The sequence below is a fragment of the Lethenteron reissneri genome, chromosome 25, assembly GCF_015708825.2.
Source record: "Lethenteron reissneri isolate LAM-NWPU_2019-01 chromosome 25, ASM1570882v1, whole genome shotgun sequence".
In the NCBI taxonomy this organism is placed as follows: Eukaryota; Metazoa; Chordata; class Hyperoartia; order Petromyzontiformes; family Petromyzontidae; genus Lethenteron; species Lethenteron reissneri.
In genome coordinates this window covers 12581307-12603151 of record NC_083803.1, presented here as the reverse complement: position 1 = coordinate 12603151, position 21845 = coordinate 12581307, and the positions used below count along the sequence as shown (strand labels likewise).

General features: G+C 42.7%; 1 protein-coding gene across 3 annotated transcripts in view; it reads right to left on the bottom strand.

Moving 5' to 3' along the window:
- The window catches only part of LOC133347250 (ninein-like protein), a 91473-nt gene that overhangs the window by 56510 nt on the left and 13118 nt on the right, over positions 1–21845 (bottom strand). For 2 of the 3 annotated variants that reach the window (XM_061559360.1, XM_061559363.1), the window contains exons 2-3: positions 20686–21308; positions 5891–5975 (exon numbers count right to left, since the gene is read on the bottom strand). In XM_061559360.1, the coding sequence (XP_061415344.1) occupies positions 5891–5975; positions 20686–21291 (691 nt within the window). In that variant the 5' untranslated portion in view covers positions 21292–21308. The remainder of the gene's footprint in view (positions 1–5890; positions 5976–20685; positions 21309–21845) is intronic. The other variant, XM_061559362.1, reaches the window with a different exon arrangement.

Below are 21845 nucleotides of genomic sequence, written 5' to 3'. Positions count from 1 at the left end.
TCATAGGCAAACATACAACATACGAGTACGTATTGACGTCAAAAGGTTGTACATGCGAGCCTTTGACATTAAACACTTGCTGCTGTACAGCACTGTAACTTGAGCAGGCTTGTAGGAAATAGGTCAATGTGTTTGGAGGCAATAACAAAATGGGAGAGAAATAACATCGGCCATCACGCCAAGTGACGTCCAAAGATAATCGATACTTTTCAGAACAAGATCTTAGAACCCTCCAACCCAAAGAGAATCCAATGCAATGCGATGAGAAAGAGCGAACAATCGCAGGAACACGATGTAAGTGACTTTCCCAAAGCTTGTTTAACCCAACATACACAAGCGGTCTGTACGACACTGGTCATCCTGGTATTTAGAAGATAAAGGACCCATTGCCATAATTTGTCACTTTCAAAACTTGTTCTGCATGTTTCAAACAGCACGCAGAAATGTGCGCGAACAGCACTCACAGCCTTTGTGAAGAACTGAGAATGTTTTTGTTATGATTGTGTCTTACTCATCATTTACAGAATTTGATTACTTGCTCTGTGTCGGCAAATGCAAATGAGCTCGGGCCAATGCTGGGTATTGGGTTGTTTCTGTCAAGGGAAATGTGAAGTTAATTACAGAGGTATTGATGATGGGGGGAAAAAAGGTGATAGAAAATGTCAATGTAAAAACAAAAACGGTCGTACCAAGGAAGAATGCAAGAAATCAAATACTATATAAGTTGTAAATATATACACACTGTACTGGGGTGGAGCAGCAGTGCAGCAATTAGTGCACTGTGCAGTGAATCTGGTTATCCGAGTTTGACTCCTGGCCCTGGCTAACATCAGTGGTGAGTTCTGAACTGGTCTGGAGTCGCCCCCACCCACCTTTGCAATCCAAACTTATGAGCATTAGAATGCCCGCAACAACCAAAACAGAGGGGGAGGACGCCTTTGTGCAGTATTTGAAAAAGGGGTGTAAATATATATGTATTCATAATATTGGTCGCGAAAGCCTACGTGTCAAAATTATACATATGTTTTAAACGTATTCATATGCTTTGAGTCTATCGGTAAAGCCACGTAGATAGATCAAATAAAAAATATTTAAAAAACTATCACGAAGTTTCGATCGCAACACAAGCAATCGTCATCAGGTGAGAAATATCGCGGGAGAGCTGCTGAGAATATATTATCTTTTATTATTTGATCTATCTACGTCGCTTTACCGAAAGACCCAAAGAATATGAATTCCTGCAGTCACGAAAGCTTTAAGTCAAGATTTAAATGTATTATTTACTACTATATTGGTTGTGCGAGAGGCACACACGCATTTATTTTAAATGTAAATTGCCTTTTATCACCAAGAAGAGGGAATGCTGCAGACATGTCCACCAACAAATACGAGTTGAATTTCAAGAGTCTTACTGCTCAACGCTGAGCTACTCACCTCTATCATTGGCCCTTGATTCAGTGGTATAAATTACACATTCCTGCAAATGAGGCCAATATATTCTGATTAGAATCAGCGCGGACTTGAGGAATGATGGGCCCGGTCAATCCACAACTGGTGATTTGAAATCGAAGCCCACCAAATTGTGAGTCAAGTCCTACAAATCACCACTCGGCTAAATACACATAAGCAGATAAAAGAAAATCTTAAAATAACATATTTTTTATTCAGAGACTGGTCAACAACAAATTAATTTATATATTTGGCAACTGTCAGATACTATTGGCAATCCTGCAAGTGAAATATGAAAGGTCACCCCCCGACTGGCAGATTGCTTTTAGCAGTGCAAGGCAAAGAAACGTTATAGTTTCTTGTCGTGATCAGAGCTGTCCGAAGACAAGAAGGCATTGCCCTTATGGCAACAGATATGAATCCATTCTTTATGCAGGAGATGTGCAGAATGTCACGCAGACAATAACAAAAAATCTAAATTCATTTTTAACGACGAGAAAATGTTCTGATATTTATATCTAACCACAGTTTGCATCTTATGTTTCTAAATAAGAAAATCCTGAACAAACGACAAATATATTTGTTCCCTGCTGCCTTTCTGAGGAAACTTTGCAAAACAGACTGGATACAATAAGCTAAGCGGATAGACTGTAGCCTCACTGGAAGTGTTACGTCGCAGCTTTGTTTACGCGAGTTTGTTTAAAATTTCGCATTTTATCAGTACGACCTGCACACAACGCCATAGTTTGCTGTGGAATTATGAAAATAATGGGTCCCTAACATCTTCATTCCAGCCGATGTTGCAATCGCTGTTGTGATATATACGCTTTTGTACACCTAAAGCTGGTGAATAATCAAAGCCCGAGCATGATTTGCCGGGTGATGTATGTTTGTACCCTGAGGGATGATAGTACTGCAAAAACAATATTTTTGACGAGAAAATTTCGAAAAACTTTGGTCCTTTGATTTATGTGCTCAGGCAGCGCACACACAAGCTGGGCACATTCTTCACTGCATAAGGGCCGGCGAAGGCAAAGGCGCAGATACATTAAGACCATTCGCTCAGCAGAAAGTCAACAGTGGTTTTTCCTCCTGAGAGAATGGTCACCCAACCATGGGAATAATAAAAAAATAAAACCGAGACATGTCAGCTCAATACTTTTTGTTTTTTTCGGTAAAGTCACGTAGGTAAAAATTTTTAATAAATTTAATCACGACGTTTCGGGCGCAACACAAGCGTCCTTCTTCAGGTGGGGACAACTTAGCTGTGTTGCGCCCGAAACGTCGTGATTTAATTTATTTAAATTTTTTACCGACGTAACTTTACCGAAAAAACCAAAGAGTATGAATCCTTGCAGTCACGAAAACTTCAAATCTAGAATTAACGCCAGCTCATTACTCTTGAGCGTCTCAGCTCTTACCAAGAAGAGAAGATCCGGCCATGGAAAGGAAGGCAAATACTCTTTGTAACCGACGGAACTCGATGATGTTTCATGAAATCTACTCGGGAGTTGTTTCGACAGGTGTTTCTGCCATACATTCTTCCTCGTACTTTATTGAACTGTTTCTAATTCGCAATAAAAAATATATGTATTTAATTGCCTCAGATTTGGTCTTACCCATGGCTATGATTTTTAACCGATTGCACTGCTTGAGCAGTCACTTGCTGTAGTCACGGTCAGGTTGAGGGAATAAATATTACAATAAAAATAAGAACATTAATCATTGGAGTGCAGCTTTGATGCCTTTGGGTTACCAATCAATTGCTGATCGTGTGATGCAGCCCGCTGCTACGAGTGTAAAAACAAGGCTGTCTCAACTGCAAACTATAACCGATTGAACGCAGCATTGGCGATGGTAACATGAAACCCATAACTAGCCAATGTAATCTGGTCAAACACCCGATGCATCAAGCAAATTCCATAATGTATTTGTTGTTGGAAAACAAGCAGTCATTTCAAAAATCAATAAAAAGAAACGTGTTGCTGAAGCCAAATGGAATTTAGAAAAATATTTGTACAATTTGTCTCAGGGCAAATTGCCTGGTCTTTTTATAACCTTTGCTTCCAAACACACATACACACACACTGCTCTCTCCCTTCACATAAATTTTGGTCGTCACCTACACTTTGTCTTCTATTACAGTGCAGCACTAAGGATGTTCAATAGCAGTTGAAAGTAATATCTTCCTTCTCAGTGCCTTACGTTAGCTGTCAATAAGGGGCATGGGCTAAAATTACACAGGTTATACACATTCCATGTAACAACAGGTGCAGCCAATTGACTTAACATCGAAATAACAGCGTGGATTTTCATTCTTGACCTACCCCTCCTGCGCATACCCAAGTTAAAGGATTGTAAAAAATATAGCCATGATTGATCGCCGTGACTTTTTTTCCACATTCCCCGATTCCTCCGCTCCCCCACCCTTCCGTTCAGAGGGATACGAGTCAGAGCGGTGAGCCATATTATGGGTATGGTGAGTACAAAAGCGAATGAGGTGCTCTTATGCCTGTGCCAAGGAACATGGATATGACATGTCAGAGACCACGGGCATGACAGCACCTAATATCCAGGGTTAAAATCCTGCCCCACCCCAAAATAAAGTCAGGTTCACATTATGCATAGGTATGATAGTTTCGGAGTAATTATCAATAGATGTACCAAGAACGCCCTGTAATACGTTACTTTTATAGGTAAGATGTTGATAAGCCCACCTTTAACAGAAGACAGGCAGAGTTAAAATAAATGCACATGTAGAACCTTGAAAGGTCATCTTAAAGAGGTTGCAATGTGGTGTTCAAGACATGCTACAACCTGATACATGCTTTTTGCTCCTAATAAAGGTTGTCTTGGGGTTAGATCTCGTAAATATAAATGTGTCATTAACCTACCACAACCCGACACAGCCAATTAATAAGGTTTCTCACGTAAACAAAACGTGTCAATTTGTGACTACTTCCGCACACCGGTGTCTTTGAGAGTAAACCCACAACAATTACCATTTAACCCAAAAAACCTTTATTCTGAATAATGTTGGTCGTGAAATCCTACATGTTAAAATGTTTGGTTACCATAGGAAGCTCCAAAAAAAAAAGGTAACCAGTGGGAAATAATAATCCTCTGCGATGTATTTAAGTTATTCGCCATATTGCCCGATGTTTGGCTCCATGTGTTGGGAGTTTCTTCAGGAACTGGACTGCACATTCAGTTCCAGAAGTTGCTCCTGGCACATGAGTGAAACGTTGGACATCATACAGAACAACACGAGGAATCAACCAAAAACACATTCGAGGACTGTACAGCACAAGCACAAAAACCAATACAGCAGCAGAGGGAAATTATAATGGGCTGTTCTATTGGGCAACTCGTCCTTCGACATAAGAATGTGACTTTTTATACAAGTGGCACAGACGAAGGTGCACACCGCCCCATGCTTACTTGAACAGAGAGACACTCTGTACCTGTTTGCCAGTAGCAGAACGGGAGATATATTAGCTGTAAAATGTTCAATAATCTTTAAAAATGAGTGGACGAATCACTTGGGAGCTAACCACACGATCCCGTCGCATCTTTTTTCCCTGAAAATGTACGTGCAGGATTTTTTTCCAAGGTGATAGTGACGTGATGTCCTGCAGCGGATGAGTGAGAGAAGATACTAGTACGTTCCTTTTTTCCTTGATGTGTGACCAGTGAAAGCTGCTCTCGTTTGGCACTTCAATTATTTGCACAAACTGTTGAACTAAAAGAAAATTCCCTCGATAAAAATCATATTATTTGAGACTCCAAATAAATGACAACCCTATTTTGCAATACCACTCTCAGTATATAGTGTCTATAATAATGGCTTAGCATTTGATTTGCTTATAAATTAAGTTCTCACCACATCTAGAGTGATTCATATCTCGATGGCTCCGAGGATCGAGTCTGTGTCATCACAAATGGGTAAATGGGTGGGAGAGTGTACACAAATGTGGGAAATATGCCATGGATAGCTGAGCTATGGGAGTGAGCTGTGACCTATGATCAATCGAATGTAAAGACATACGTGTGTCAACCGCAATTTAATTTACTGTATTTAAAAAAACAAGTGTATTTTTAATTAACTGGAAAATCGACAACTATGTAATAACACAGTAAATAACATCGTTTTATTTTGTTGACATTAATTGCTTCCCACTATGTTCACAGCTTTCATCGCTCATGGAAAACGTATCTGCAGATACATTAAAATATACAATTAAAACAAATGAATCATTAACAGAATATAACGACTGTAATGACTCAAAAAAACCTTTATAATCGTGAGCAGCGTTCCCTTATAAGGTAAGAGATGTGTCAGGGTGGGTTAGGCACGGGTAGGTGTGTTGGAATGCTTAATGCAATAGCATTGAATTAAGGTTTGAAAATGCCAAACCAGAGGCTTGGGGAGAGGACATACCGGTTTGTGATTCGCAGCACTCGGCCAGCGCAGGGCCCTCTGACAAAAGCCACACGAAGCCCTTCTTGAAAGCTTCAAAGTTCACCTGAGGGCACAGGGAGAGGTCGAGCAGAGGAGCGTGACGCGAGGGTAGAGGAACGGAGTGTGGGAGGAGGGCAAGGCTGGTTTCAAGATGATGACCAATCTTCTTGGTTCTTTCGGTAAAGTCACGTAGAATGGAAACAATAAAAATAATAAAATAAAACATAATAAAATAATTCTCACGACGTTTCGGCTACAACGCAAGCAGCCGTCTTCAGGTGATTCCAGGTGTACTATCTGCATTAGTTAAGACGGCTGCTTGCGAGTAGCCGAAACGTCGTGAGAATTATTTTATTATGTTTTATTTTATTCTTTTTATTGTTTCCATTCTACGTGACTTTACTGAAAGAACCAAGAAGATAAATCCCTGCAGTCACGAAAGCTTTAAATCGAAATTTAATTACGTTTTATTTTTATTATTTTATATGTTTTATTTTTATTCTTTTTATTGTTTCCATTCTACGTGACTTTACCGAAAGAACCAAGAAGATGAATCCCTGCAGTCACGAAAGCTTTAAATCGAGATAATGACCAAGTTCGGTGACATCAGGTTGTTGGACAGAAGCCAAGCATTAATTTCCCACAAATGCATTTTGACAACTACACTCAAGTGGAAGACAGACAGGTAAACAATGCATGCAGCCACTGATGTCTCGTAAATTCATGTTTCCAAGATAATGTTTAAAACACACTAGTTTTCTGGCAGGCGTTACTGTTCAACAACATTGGGCAGATGTCAAATGTGTCTGCCGTTTGTCCTGAGGCTGGTTTCATATTCGTGTGGTTTTATTTAGTTGTGCTCGTAAGGTCATGTGTATCACGCAACATCTCGAAAGTTCCATGGGCACGCTTGAGCAAATCACAATACGGTAGGTTAAATATGCTGTTAAGTACCCGCATCGCTCGTAATAAAATGACATTCAATGATTTTGTCTTTTCTTTCCCCCCAACTTTATTCCAGGTGTGCTATCTGCATTAGTTCATGAGACCAAGGGTCTATTTCGAATATCTCGAACAGCAGCCATTCATGCCCCATGTATCAGAACAGCTGCGGAAGATCATTTTCACAAGAATTTTGAAATATACTTTGCGTGGCCTTTCTATCCTTCACAAAGTAAGAGCTGCACTATCCCGCTGAAAGCTTGTCGCGTGGCAGCCAAACCGATATTTTGAATTCACAGAGCAGAGGCTGTACAGTTACAAAGGAGTAAAAGCAATACAATTTCTTGGGACACAGACGTAAATATGCTGTTGCAATACAGTCGAAAATAATTTAGCTATTTTTTTTTTATTTGGACCACACGAGAGCCCACTCCTCTGCATTTAGGATGCCTACGGCATAGGCTACATGGTGGCAGTATTTACTTGCATAGATTTAATCAGTTGGTTGAAAACTACATTCAAGCAAGGATCTCAGCGATTCCAGCTCTGTGCTTTAATCCCTGGCCACCTCCGACCACCTCCAAGGATATTCATTGTACGTGCTGCCTTAACGGGTGGGTATAAGTGGCACACACCATGTAATATGGAGGTGGGGGTTGTTCAATCGAGATGGACTCTGCATGAAACACGAAGCTGCAGGAATAAAGAAATTGCCTGTGGAAATCAGTACAGAAAGTGGTTTTCTAACCTATTTGTCTGGGCCCTCTAGTTTTTGTCTGCAGTAGACAATAATACCCACCAAGTCTTGCTCAGTGGGGCTGCCCGATGTAAACAAAAAAAGCTTTAAACTTCTTTGCTGTTTTATGTAACCATGTGACAACACACTCGTTAACTGTTTATTAATTTCCACAAATGAACCACAATACCTTGCTGATTTCGTCAAGGAGCCTAAACCATCACGCAAACTCAAGTCATCCTCGCAGTGGCTTGTAGCTAGCCATCGAACAATGACGGTTACTGCACCATGTGCTTTAAGATGCGCTTCTGCGGCCACCTGGAAAGCTCTTCCTTCCGATATTTGGAAGCCACTGGAGCTATGCACAATTAAATCTAGATTGAAAACTTATTTTTTCAACAATGCTTTTTGTTTTTAGTTTTGTTGTCCTTCCCCGAAGCATGGTTGGCTACGTACAGTGGGAAAGAAGTTCAACATACACACATTCATCATCTCGGAAGTGAAAAAGGGCAGTTTTAACATTAATGAGGGAATGCTGTGCAATTAAATAAGCACACAATGGCCTACTTTTAGCAATGCGAGTCATGTGGTCTTCATGTCGATTGGACAGCAAACCCTTATGGCATGCACTTCCTTTTCCCACTCCCAAGACCAGACACCCCTCCCCCTCGAATGAAAGGACAAAGTGAATTGTGACATTATGCTTGCATTGATGCCCTAAGTGCAAATTGCGCCACCTTGTGTCTTGTCATTTTAAACAATGTGCACGTGTGTTGGGAACAGTGACGTTGTAGCAGTAGTTTACTATTCCAGAACAACGGCTTCCACCCCTGACCCCATGTTTAGTTTGCAAGCGGTATCTGAACAGAGTGTGGGCCTTATGCAGGTAGACTCAGCCTTAGCTTACCAACTAGTACAGAAACAGCCAGCGTGGCTGAATAACAGCCACGTCACGCACGGTGTACGGAGGACCTCATCCAGCAGTGGAACGTACATATACACAGATGTTCATGTATGAAAGACCACTGTGGAAACAGTGGCAGCTGAGCATGGTGCTCACTGTACTGCCCCCTTGTGCCCCGTACCAGCCAAAATAGGTGCTCACTCACAAAGTCAAATAACGTAAATGAGCATTGGCCTGGGCTCATCTCTGGTGGTGGCCTTGAGACACAGTGGTGGAAATTCCACTTTCCAATGACGAGGTCAGGTATTTTCACAGGACTAAAAATAAAACTTCCTACAAATTGGTTATTTGTTTATTGACTCTGAAAAGATAATGAGCCTAAGTGATCCTCTACGATGATTTGAACTTGTAGCCTTCGGATTGGGAATCAAGCACTTTCACCGCAGTGCTTCCTGGCTGCATTTTTTGTGTGTTATTCAAGAGTGCAAGCTTTTCATTTCAGTCATACAAAAGTAAGAATAACACCAATCATTTAAAAAGTTAGGTTTGCATAGCTAATTCGTGGTCTCACCCAGAAACAAATATGGATCAACAGCAATAACCTCGTTAACTCTTAACTTCTTCCTGACAACGTATGGTTGTATTCCTAACCACGATGGTGTATGGTCATGTGGTCATCTTGCAAGCGAAAAGGTCAAAGTGTCAGTCACAATGCTACCCCTATGGCCTTTACACTCTATTCAAGACCATAATCGCTTGGGGTTAATTATTTAACCCTCATTGTTCGGTATTTTCACGTGGTTAGTCGTGATATAATCCCTCATGTCATTGCGTGATGTTACTTGGATTAGTAAGGTTAGTGCAGTCCGCTCAAATAATTTGGCAGGACTAATGCCAGATGGCTGGATTCTCTAAAAGCAGGCTTTGATGCACCGGGATGAAAACGATGAAATAAATTGGCAAGGGAGAGAAGATTGTAGTGTTTATTTTATTTGATAATGAAAAGCGACGTGCCAATTTGCCAAATGATGATGGTCTTTAATCAGTGCATTACTTTCTATGGCCGAACATATCTCCAATATGAACATGACAAAGAAAATGGAACCAAAGCTGAAAAGTTAAAACATTGGCATGGAGAAATGCATGTCGGGAAGTATACTCAGAGAAAGAGGAAACACGGATCCGAGAACAAATACACATTGGTGAAATAACATTGATTGTTTAGTAAGTACATGTCACAAGCAGGCACAAGATTTTGGAACTTCAAGCCCGTGGGACGGTTGGTGATGAGACGGCCAGGCCTGTGTCTAGCAATGGTAAGATCAAAGTTTATGATGATTGTCATCATCATTATCTTCTGGCCACTGGCACATTGAATCTTTGCACAATCCACCACGTCTCAGATAACTCAGAACCTTTCCACAACTCACCTTGCTGTCAGGGAATAGGCCAGTTATCCGGACCCATTTGTGAACCTAACCCTACAGCAGTGCAAAAGCTACCCCAGATCAGACTATGCTCGAAACTAAATCTTTATTGGAACTAATTTAGCGCTTAAGACACGAAGCTTTCAATGGCATTGTCCATGGGACAGTAAGACGATGGGCCTGTGCCTTGGGATTTTGCTCAGATGCACTCCTCTCCTTTTAATGTTAGCTCGTGATACAATAGCAGTGTGTACCGAGCAATTGCATAGCCGCTATTGCTTTACACCTCTTGCGTTTCCCTTGTCAAATACGCACGGGGCTCTGCTCATCTCCATTTATGGCCATGAGTCAGTGGAGAAAATTCCACATTATTAGGGCAGTAGCGAGTCAACCTTTATTTTCAATTCCCAGAAAGTGGTTTTGCCATTATGTCAGCCCAGGAGAATGAATAGCTGCCAGAAGAAAAATTCCCAAGCTCCGATTGCAAGTTACACGCTCTATCCACAGCACCAGGCTACCAGGTATGTGTAACGTAACAAAAGGCTAAAGGTTCCAAATAAAAAAAAACGCTATGCATGCATTCGATCATCAAGACACGCAATCGTGCCGATGAAAGGCGAAAACGAATGCCGGCATCTCGCAATTAAACTTGTGCTCGTCATTAGCGGCCAGGCTGGTGTCAGGTTGCTGAGAGGCACGGGAGGCTCATTTGTCACGTTTTGCTCTGTGACACGCATCGCTGTCACCTGGTGTACATCACCTGTCAATCGGGCTACAGTTTGCACAGGGGCCATCGATTCAGGATTTTCAATCCGGGTTTACGGTCCGTCTTCTACAAATTGTTCTGTGTGGTTATTTACGTGTGTATTTGGCCAATTGACGATGGTGGTAGGGGACCTCGACTGACAATTGGAAAGTCGCATGCCCCACATCTTCGTGAAGAATTCCAGTCGCCCGGAATGTTGGTTTTTTTCCCTCTTGGTGAGAATAAATAAAACAAAATCCCAGCAAGTAGTTATTTTAAAATTAATATCAAACGAATGCAATTGTGTTTTTTACAGTGTACCTTTGGTGCTTTATGCAAAAAATAATAATAACGAAAGTATGTCGCTGTAGTCAATTACACAACATGAAGAGTGTTTCCTTAAAAATTGCCAGGGCTACCAAGTCAAACACCGAGTACCCACACAGACCTTATGCAGCTGAGTCATGTTAAGATAGAAAAAAATAACATAGTTGCTCCACACTGCCCTTCACCTCAGCTTTGCCAACAGCTCACACGAGATGAGCAGCAGCTGACTGCCAGACCACGTAACTTCCCATACAGTGTGATGACTTCCTTATTTAAAAAACACAACAAACCCTCATTAAACGGAGTATTCGGGGAATAGGTGTGGTGTGCATCGTGGGAATGGAAGGGGCCTCTCTGTGCCAGTCTGCCCCGTAGGGTCTGTAACAATTAATCTTAGCCTAAACACCTGCGGGCAAAATATGTAGTCACTAAACCCTCTGACAACCAATGACGGCATCTGGACTGCACTCTGTTTTATTGTTTCTGTGCGAGTGTGTATGCTGTGGGCGGTGGGGGTTTGCATTTTAAACACTGTGCTTCCCTGTTGTATTCAAGCGTGGGCTCGCGCTCGTCTCAATGGGGCAGTCCCGTCTCAGTGGCACGATCACCGCATGGCTATGGCAGGGCCAGGCCTCACAACGCCACGATCACCCTTGACAGTGAGCAAAGTGGCACTGAAATATATCGACGCGGAAGCGATGATGGGCCGAGACTATCCTCGATCGGGATTTGAACACGCACCCCACCGACCGTGTCGAGCACTATGCCATAGATTCCCATGAGATGGATGATGGGGAGGTGGGGGGGGGGAAACGTAAACACAAAACAATTGCCACCAACCATTTAAGTCTAAACCATTGAATACGCGCACAATTGAGAGTTGGAAGACACAGCGTCGAGTGCAGTTAACAAGAGTTATTAGCAAGGATAGCTTGAACGCTTTCATAATTAAAGAACCCTGCCCTGACGCTGGCTTATTATGCGGCTCTACCCATCAGCACTCCACACAAAGTTCTCTGTCCAGAGATCATGTTCAATGCCAACAAAGGCAGCCAGGAATCTACATCAACTGCTTGTGTCAGCACCACGAGCCAGCACTGATATTGTAATACTATTCCAGTCCTATAGTTGTCCAGGGAAGCCTCACTGATTTCTCAACACTTGTATTCAGGAGGGTGCTGCTAGGTGTATGTTTTGCTAATTCCTTGTTAAGCATTACAACACGTGTGATGAAAGTGGAGTATCCAGAGAAAACCCATGCACATGAGGGGATACTGCGCAAAAAAAGTATCTGTACAGGAAGGCAAGCAACCTACTTGATACACTGCAATCAAATGGGCAACTCAATTCCCTGCAATTTGGGGGTATCACGTATTTGACAGTCTCCGTGTGAACCACCAACCCCATCTCTGAATTCGTGTGCCACCAAGTCCAGATATAAATAGGTAAAATATATAAGATCCCTCTAAAGACAATAATGTTTTCATGTATGGCCTGAATTAATGTATAAATAACAATTAAAAACTTGACCAGCCCTGAGGATTTTACCCAACCACAATAAGGAGGCTGCAAGGCCAGCCATCAACTTCATCACAAGAATGAGTCTTCTTGCTTTTTTTGCACAGCTACCAAGAACACAATGTGTTGGTTTTGTAAGAAAGACTTATTGAAGGCTATTGGTTTAACGCCAGTGGTGTCATTCTAAATCCATGGACTACATAGACTGGACACTGGTCGCTTCGGATCCGTTTTCTGGCAGCATTCTATGTAGATACTCACCAGGCGAATCCCCTAAAGCCACCCACTGGATCACCAATCTCGCCATGAACGTATAAACATTACTGGTCAACCCTCCACCATACGAACGAAGACTTGCAAAATAGTTTCAGAGATGACGTGTGGCTATTGCCACCGTGAAGATCCTGCCAAGTGGCACTGTGTTTCAGAGCGTTCAACTCAGTCAGCAGGTCGCAAGGTCAAATCCCAGTCAGTGGAGATCTCGGCCCAACATTCTAACCACTGCGTCATTATGTTTAACATAAATACGGCATTTCGAGACGTACAAATATAATTTTAAGTAAGGTTGTTTTGGTTCGAGCAATGGTGATACTTCAACACATTTCTCTTCACTTTAGCCGCTTGCTTTTTTTTCGTGCAATCATCGGTGACTTGGCTCAGGCCAACAATTTGCTACACATGGGAGCCCAGCCTAATGATGGGTGGCTGAAACCCAGGTTCAAAGTCAGGTTCCCAGAGATGTCGTTGTAGCACTCTTACATGAAAATTAGCTCCCAAAGCCACCTGGCAACCTTGCCAACGTCCCGTTCTTAAGACCAATAACCACATCAGAGTATTCCACTTTAGAGTAACATAATTAAAAAAACATTCACAGCACTTTGTCGATCGACTGCTGGATAAAGACCTCCCCACACTGATTTGGTAGCAAGGGGGATATTTGACCATACTTCACAATGCAGATCAGTTTGGGGACGGTAAAGGGAAGAGTCCAGGATAGGTTAAGGATGTAACTTGCCACTGATGTTACCTGTGGCTGGGTTCAAGGCACAATGCGATAACTTCCACGCCACTACTCCACCTCTTGTACAACAGTGCCTATGCACTTTCTTCCTATTTAATGCATTATTCTATTTATGCACTTTTCCGGATGCGCTTCACATTAGCATCCCACTGTGCTAGGAAACGGACGAATGTGGACTCACGCGCGTGCCCGTGACACGCAAACACATTATATAAATAAAAACAAATAAAAGGAAGAGGGCATACAAAAGGTGAGGCACGCAAGGCACCTATGTGTAGGTTCTCCCCAATGGTAGCCCACGGCAGCAATGCAACCAGTGTCGCTACAGCGACCGGGAAAACCAACTTCACGCAAAACTCTCTCTCGTCACCAGACCAGGTGAACGTTGCTTCTCTGTCACAGCACCAGTCGTCTGGGATTCACTCCCTCCTCTCTCGCTGTGGATTGTTTACGCTGTCTTTTTCGATGTTGCGTGTGCTTAAGTCACCGATAACTTTTTTCATTTTTTTGCCCGTGCAGTTTTTAGCTCGTGCGCGAATTCGTTTATGACCACTAAACACCCAGTTTGTTAGTTGTTGCAATGTTCTCGAAGCACGCCGAGCAGCAGAGATTACTGGATAGCAGATGGTCTGACAAACAGCCTGAATAAAGGGGGGTGTGGGGAGAGATGAAGGGATGTGCACTAAGTGATTTCTTTTGACGTTTTTGTTCTGTGGTTGCTGTGCTCACGCACCACGAATCTCCCTTGTGAGATAGCTGGGCCACTCGTTAAACGGAACCATCCGTGCAACAAATTCAAATAAACGTAAACTCAAACAACGGTGTCGACCATCTGTCAAAATCTGACACTTTATTTTATTTTTCAGCCGTCTGAATGACTGTTCAGATTCGATTTGTGCACATTAAAAATGTTACAACGAATGAATATTTTTCCAAAATGCACTTCTTTAAGAAACACCGATGAAGTAACGATCAATAATGCAGATACACGTATTAGATTGGGATGAAGAATGTACATATTGTAGCAATGCGTACAACTCATGTTGATCTTCACAATGAAATGTTATAAGCGGTATAAACAGCATATTACAAAGCGGGGCAATCTATCTCAGAAATGTGTAGGCATAATAACATTAAACATAATGAGGGCAAAGGAATGGGAAAACATCTTAGAAATTCTAAAATTACCCTTGCTTAACGATAATGGGGCAACAATCATCTGCATTAGCAGCAATGAGCCAGTGGTTAGAATTCCACATTCCCATGCTGGGATCCACTCAATCCAAAAAGAGGGCACATAAGAATTCCCTCAAAGTGGTCATCATATTATCTACACCCAAGGGATGATGAATTGTGTCTACCCCAAACAGGGATTTCATCTCACAACACTCAAACCGTTGAATGGTCTAATTAGAGCATCACTCAATAAACGCATTAATCACTCGTGACCAAAATTAACAACACCATCCAATAGAGGTTTTTTTTGGAGTTAGATCGCGTAAACATTTATGCGATCTAACCCCAAAAAAACCTCTATTATGGATGATATTGGTTGGGAAAGCCTACTTGTTAACCTAACAACACCATGTTAATAATACTTTTAAAAAAATTGGATTACGTAAGAGCATGCTTTAATGAGAAAAACTTGGGAGACAACTCAAGGGAGGGCTGTACAGCATTAAACAATCGCTCACACTTAACACGAGATCATTGGCGCAACAGATGCTGTTTGGCACAGGTGTCGAGACGCACAAAGACCATTCAGGGAACAACCCCAGAATATGTGCAACACAGTTAAGGGATAAAATTGCACCATTGGTCAGACACGTACCACCAATAATATCGTGCCAAACGGCTGAAGGCATGTGTTGCTTATAACGTTGCCAATTTTTGTTTCTCATATAAAATAATAACTCTGTCTCCTTGATACCACGAGCATGTGTGTGGGGGGGGGGGGGTATGAACTTTGTTAGCAGCCCTAAGCCAGTGGTGGAAACTCCACATTCCTATGGCAGAGGCTGACAATATATAAACACAAAAGTGTTACTTATTTTATTATCCATCAAAAGCAGAGTTTTACGCAAAAAAAAATATTTCAACTGAAAAATTCAGCAATCCAATATTAGCGCCATCCCGTGAAATTAACTAAATGTATACTAACTAAAGCTTTATGCACACTGTTATTATGCTCACTTCAACATCACAGAGGCCCAGCAATTCCTAGTCAAGCCTACTTGGTTTCTTAAGTGCGAACACACACAGTGTACCCATTGGTCTTCTAGAATACCAGTGTGAGCGCAAATGGAACTTTTGTTTTTGATGTAGTTATTAATGTCCAACTTTCCAGCGGATGATCCATTGTCGAGTCCCACTCTGTGTGGAATCAAGTGGCTTTTCTACGACAACACTGACCCCTGCCAGAGGAATGTGACATTTCAACCGCTGTACTGTCAATGAAGGTGAGACCACTACTCCGCCCATGTTTGAGCAGGGAGACGTGATGTAACCACGCTGCATTCAGGCCGCAATTAACTAAAACGCACACCTAGCCCATGGAGCTTGCACCATGGTGCGATGTCGCTCGCACGCACACACAAGAGCCAAACGCACAAAAACAACAAATGTTTCAATGAAGTAGCAACCCGTTGAGCAAAGGTGCTCTTGGCTGATGTTTACGCGTTGTCTAGCTTTGCCATGGCGACACAACGTCGTCGCTGAACGGGGCTGGGCTAAACGAAAGGGGTGAACACGAGGATGCCAAACAAGGCACGTGTCGACCACGCTATGACGCTGGGACATGAGTCCTTGCCACAGGGCTCTCTATAAAAGGAAGGAAGAGCTTTGCTCTTTGTGAGGATTTCATTTATGCCTGTAACCAGGCAATAGTCGGAGCCTGTGTGTGGTTACGAAAGGCTAAACAGCGAGACATTTTCCTGGGGCCATGGACACATTAACAGGTCCCAAGGGAGCTCCCTGTAATTGTTTTTTTTTAATTTGACCTTTAAATTATCCACATGAGAGAGCCCGCTGCTGTTCATGAACTCTTCTGCATTGAGGATACCTGTCTATCCACGACCACACTGTGGAAGTTCATTTATTAACATTTAATCACGGAGATTTTGATGCATGTTTCCACGACTCTACCCCGACTGTGCCATCGGCGTAATGTCATGGACATGTAGAATCCGATTTTTTCGCACAGCAGTAAAAACCTCCCATGTTCGAGAATGCTCCGTGGAAACAGACATCACATAACTACTTCTGATATCCTTTTTTTCAAGTGACCTCTTAACCACACACAAGGGGACAGCGTTTCTTACCCAGCTTGTTACAGAGAGTAATGTTCATCACACATTACATTCAAACCAATGTTTAATTCTCAGAGCAGAAATTCAGCCAATTTAGGTCCAAAACCAATTTTTATTTGATATTTTTTGCCATTGATGGGACCATCTCCTCCCTACGCGCATGTATGTACGTTGAACTTCTTTCGGACTATACGTAGCCAGCCGTGCTAATCGGAGGTGCGGGGGAAAGACAACAAACTAAAAACCAGTGTAATTACAGGTAGCTGCTCGGATTAAAACCCAGGATGTCAGTCAGCGGTGCCAGCACAGCACACAGACCTCAGTCCACCACTTCTTAGACCTCAGTCCACTTCAGACCTCAGACTAGTTCATAGATTTATTTAGTTATTTTAGAATAACATTTATATATGTTTGTTGCTTGAAAGTCTTAACACATTGTTAGAATTTTTATTAAGAGGGTCTGCCATTGAGATTTTGGCTAATTCCTTGTAATCATTTCCTGTTGGAATTCAATGCATGAACCACCAACCCCATTGATTAAGCGCATGTGATGTCCCATCCAACCATTTCAGAATCTGAATATGTATTTACACTGGAGGAATCGGATGAGCTATAAAGCTCTTTTTCACAGGTGTCCAGAAGTTTTCACAGATGTCAAGTAGGTTTTACAGGTGTGAGAAATGGAACCAAATCACAATCACATTGTGGAAAATTTCAGTACTATACAGTATATCGCTAGGTATTTAACGACCAATTTACAGCAACAGACAGGTGACACAGCTTGCTACACTATGAAACCGAGAGACACGAGTTCGATTCCCAGCCACAGCTAACCAGTGCTGGAATTAAACCATCAACTCCATGGAAAACGGCTTTCATAGGCGAGCGTGCTGACCACTGGGCTATGTAACCACCCAAAAGAGGTCACCGATTAAATTGCACTTGAAGCCTGAGATTGATCGCAGCTTACACCCCTGCCACAGCCCTTCATCTCCCCCCACACCCCCTTCTTTCAGGCTGTTTGTTAGACCATCTGCTATCCCGTAATCTCTGCTGCGAGGAGTCTCACGCACACCAACTGTTGTTGTCTGCACCGAGTGATTTTTTTTTTTGCTTAAATAAGTGAAACCGTGCAATAAACTATAATGCAGTATTTCTATTCAAGGAATGTGTTTATTATGAGCATATATTTTTATTGATTAAAACACGCATTCAGCTATGCCTGTAAACATCTATTGTTTCAAATTCACACACGCTTATTTATTTGATTACGAATTTGGTTTGTGAACGCATTGGTGACTGCATCACTTCCCACCGTGTAAAAATGCATTTTCATTGCCTATAACGGTTCACATATTTCACTCATTAGTCTTTTCCAAACTCAGATTGATAGTATATATCTGGTCAATGGTAAAGAAACATTTCTCTACACCCGGCTAGCACAAGTTGGTGGCCTCTTCATTTGACATTATTTTGTTCCCAATTATCAAAATACGAATGCCTATTAATTAATGAGTAAACACATTTATATGAAGCTTTATAGCTCATTTAGTTGAGCAACGGGGTTCATAATCACAGGGACCTGAGTTCAAATCTCAGTTGGAACCAAGTGAGCCCATCATTCCTAAAGGGCCAATAAAAATGAGAGCTTACGCTAAACACCATTTAATGGAAAGACACGTGTGGCTGTAATGTAGATGGACTGTGTTCTGCCAAAGGAATGTGTAATTTCCACTGCTTGCTCATAACCAGCAACAAAGAGCAGCATCAAGAGGTCATGAACCAATGTCCACACATTGACTCCCTTCATAATAAATGATTAACGAAACACACTGTACTGAAACACTCCACCTCTCTCTGTACACCCAACGCTGTACAATACTCATATCCATGCCACATTTGTGGCGTATCTATGTCTGCACCAAGACTCGCCGTCTGCTTTCTGCGTTCTCTTGCACTCCGCTGTATGCATCTGTATATTCCACCGCATACGTTTTACACATTGGCACTATGACGTTAGGGACAGCTGCACCATGCAGCCGTGTGTTCATGGCTTACTGCACTCTGCCGCCCAGCTCTTTCATGCCTTGTGACCTGTCGTGACCTTCTTTGCTCATAAATGAATGAACGCAAGGGCTAGCAGTTGCTCACGAATTGTTGGCCAGGCTATTGAACGTAAGAGACATGCATGACATATGGGGGAAATTCCGGGGGATTTTTTTTTCAACCGTGCGTCACTTTGGGATGTAAAAGGGATGCGATTTACTCTCTCTCACACACGCAAACATACACAAATCCCAGTAAAATTATTGGACTGTCTGTGCAAGTGTTCTTAGCGAGTATTTATTGAGGTATGCAAAGCACACAAAGGTGGGTAGTGTAGCAAGCATCACGTGTGCCCAGCATCATTTGCCCCCCCAGTCCTGATGTGCAGACAGTGCCATGTACAATTTTCTAGCCGAGTTGACCAAGAGGAGTTCCAGTGCAGGTTGAAATACCAAGAATTCTGCGCATAATGGTCAAGGATCGAACTCAGATGTACCCAGGAGCATAGTTGATCACATAAACCAATGCATCATCATCACCCCCCACTAGACTGTTAAGCTAAGTGCTGTTAGGATGCGTCTATGAAGGTGGGAACACCATGAGGGGGCGTGTATTGGGATCAATATTAGGCACAACCAAGGCTGGCAATTTTTGCCTGATGAAATAATTTTAGGCCGAGTCGATTTAGACGAAGCCCAAACCAGATTCTAATATTCCTTATGAGTGATGTACATGGAATTCAAAGGCACTATGATTTCAGGACAATTTTCAAAACAGCTTTAAACTGTTGTTAATCACAACGAAAAGTCATTGGCCAGTAATTGTTTTAATCAGTTTGATAGAGTTGTACATTAACTCGAATGTGTAATAGTTTAGCTTTTAATATACAGTATGCCCACAATACTGTGGTCTGGTAAAACCGGAAGCCGTTAGTTCCTGCACTTAAATTTGTACATCATATGGAGATTTCATAACTTTTCAATCTTCTGACGATTTTTTTAAATCAACAATTGTGGTATTGATGCCCTGTCACAAGACAAAAAAATCGCGCAGAGCATCACTTGACATCAGGCAAAGAGTTAACTTTGGATCCTCTTACATAGGTATCTGTCATGCAACAATACAATGGCAAACACAAAATTTTGAATGTTTGCCATCAATCAAAAATCCGGTCCTCCAGACTTGAATATGCTAAATAAAGAGAAGCCCAATGTTCTGCAACAATAGTTTTTGTTTTGCCGTCATTCATTAGCAGGCTTCGACAAACTCACTATACTTGAGAAAATGTTTTAGTAATGTGTAGCAATCTCAACTTTTAACCCAGACTTTAATAGTGTCAGCTCAGAGCTCTGACATAGGCTTTAGTCCATAGAGTTCTTCAGCAAACCCTGAATATGTATTGTTTAAAAGGGCACATGAAGGTGTCAATGGATAATATAATCGTTAACCTCCTCATCTCTATTCTACCGCTACTACCATGGCCGTTGCTCTCAGAAACTGGACGCCTTGATTCAACCTCCATTTTCTAGGATGCGGCCTACACGCTTGGCAGACTCATCGAATCCAAACTGAATGCCGCAGCCTCAAGACAAGACTTAATAATGATCCCCCCCCCAGTCTCTCCTTGCATAGCTTGACCGTGGAACTACATTCTTCTGCCTTTCCAACCTCATAAAACCTGATGCAATTCAAGAATCGTCTCAACGATAGCTCTCTCTGTTTCTGCCCTCTACTTAGCAACTGTGATAACAAAAGAACAAAGTTCTGTCCCCATATCGCGCTTCCCGACGCTGCACTCACTGTGGCGCTGGGCTCATCTCCCAGCAGCTTTTGCAGAAGTAGCGGAAGGTGCAGGTCCGCGTCCAGCTGAAGCCACGTGGCCAACTCCTCCAGTGCGGCGTGGTCCAGCCGCCCGCTACCGCCTCTATCGCAGGCATCAAACGCGTCCCTCAGCTGCGTCACATAATGGTCCGACTCCCCACCGCTGGCCGGGTCTACGTCAGGTCCTCCCCGCTGTTGAAGTCCGCAACGGGGGCTGCTCACCACACCGTCGCTCCCGTCCAGCCCATGGTCTGGAGTCTGGCAAGCGAAACCATTTTCGCCGTTGCATTCAGACCACACGAGCTCTAAGCTCTCGGCACTGCCGTGCCGTGCTCCGTGGCCGGCAATCCCAACGTCCTCCGTGGTACCAGAGTCTTCAGTGTCAGCTGAACAGCGCTCCTCCCAGTCTGGTGTTGCATTTCGACAAACCTCAGTGTCATTTTCACAGGTGGCCATGGGGCCACTGCACCTCGACCCGTTGCATCGCATCCCACAAGGTCCTTCTTCATCGCCTACATCATCGGTCCCACAATGCTCTATTTTGCTTGCGGAGCAGTGATAATCCTCTATGCGAAGATAATCCATCCCATAATCTTCTTCCCCTGCACAGAAAAGTGCACGCACACGACAAGGTTAAAAAAAGCATTGCCTTTATAATAAAATTATATTTAATAATGTTCAGCCCTTTGTCATTCTACTGTTAAAAGCAGTTCTCGACATGCCATGTCAGTCACTGGGATTATTTGACCATACTTCACCATGCAGGTCTGGTGAGGGTTAGTGATGGGGGGGTGGGGGCTCAGGGCCAGTTCAGAAATCAATTTCCGCCAATGGCTTGAAGCCAACAATAAAGATGAGCACGGCCTGATGGTCATCTAAGCTGCGATGTGCTTAGACTTATTTTTCATCTGTTCATAAGCGTCTCTCACTAGCATTTCATTAAACCACTGATGTTAACCAATGCCAGGAATCAAACTCACGTCATCGGGTTCATAGTGTGGAGCATAAACCACGACACGAGCACTCCGCTAGTCTTCATTTGCATTTTGTGGTGGAAATTCCACGTTCCTATTATGGGATCCAATCCATCAAAAGGAAAACCACTGTTACTTTATAATCTGGCGAGGTAATGGTTGTGT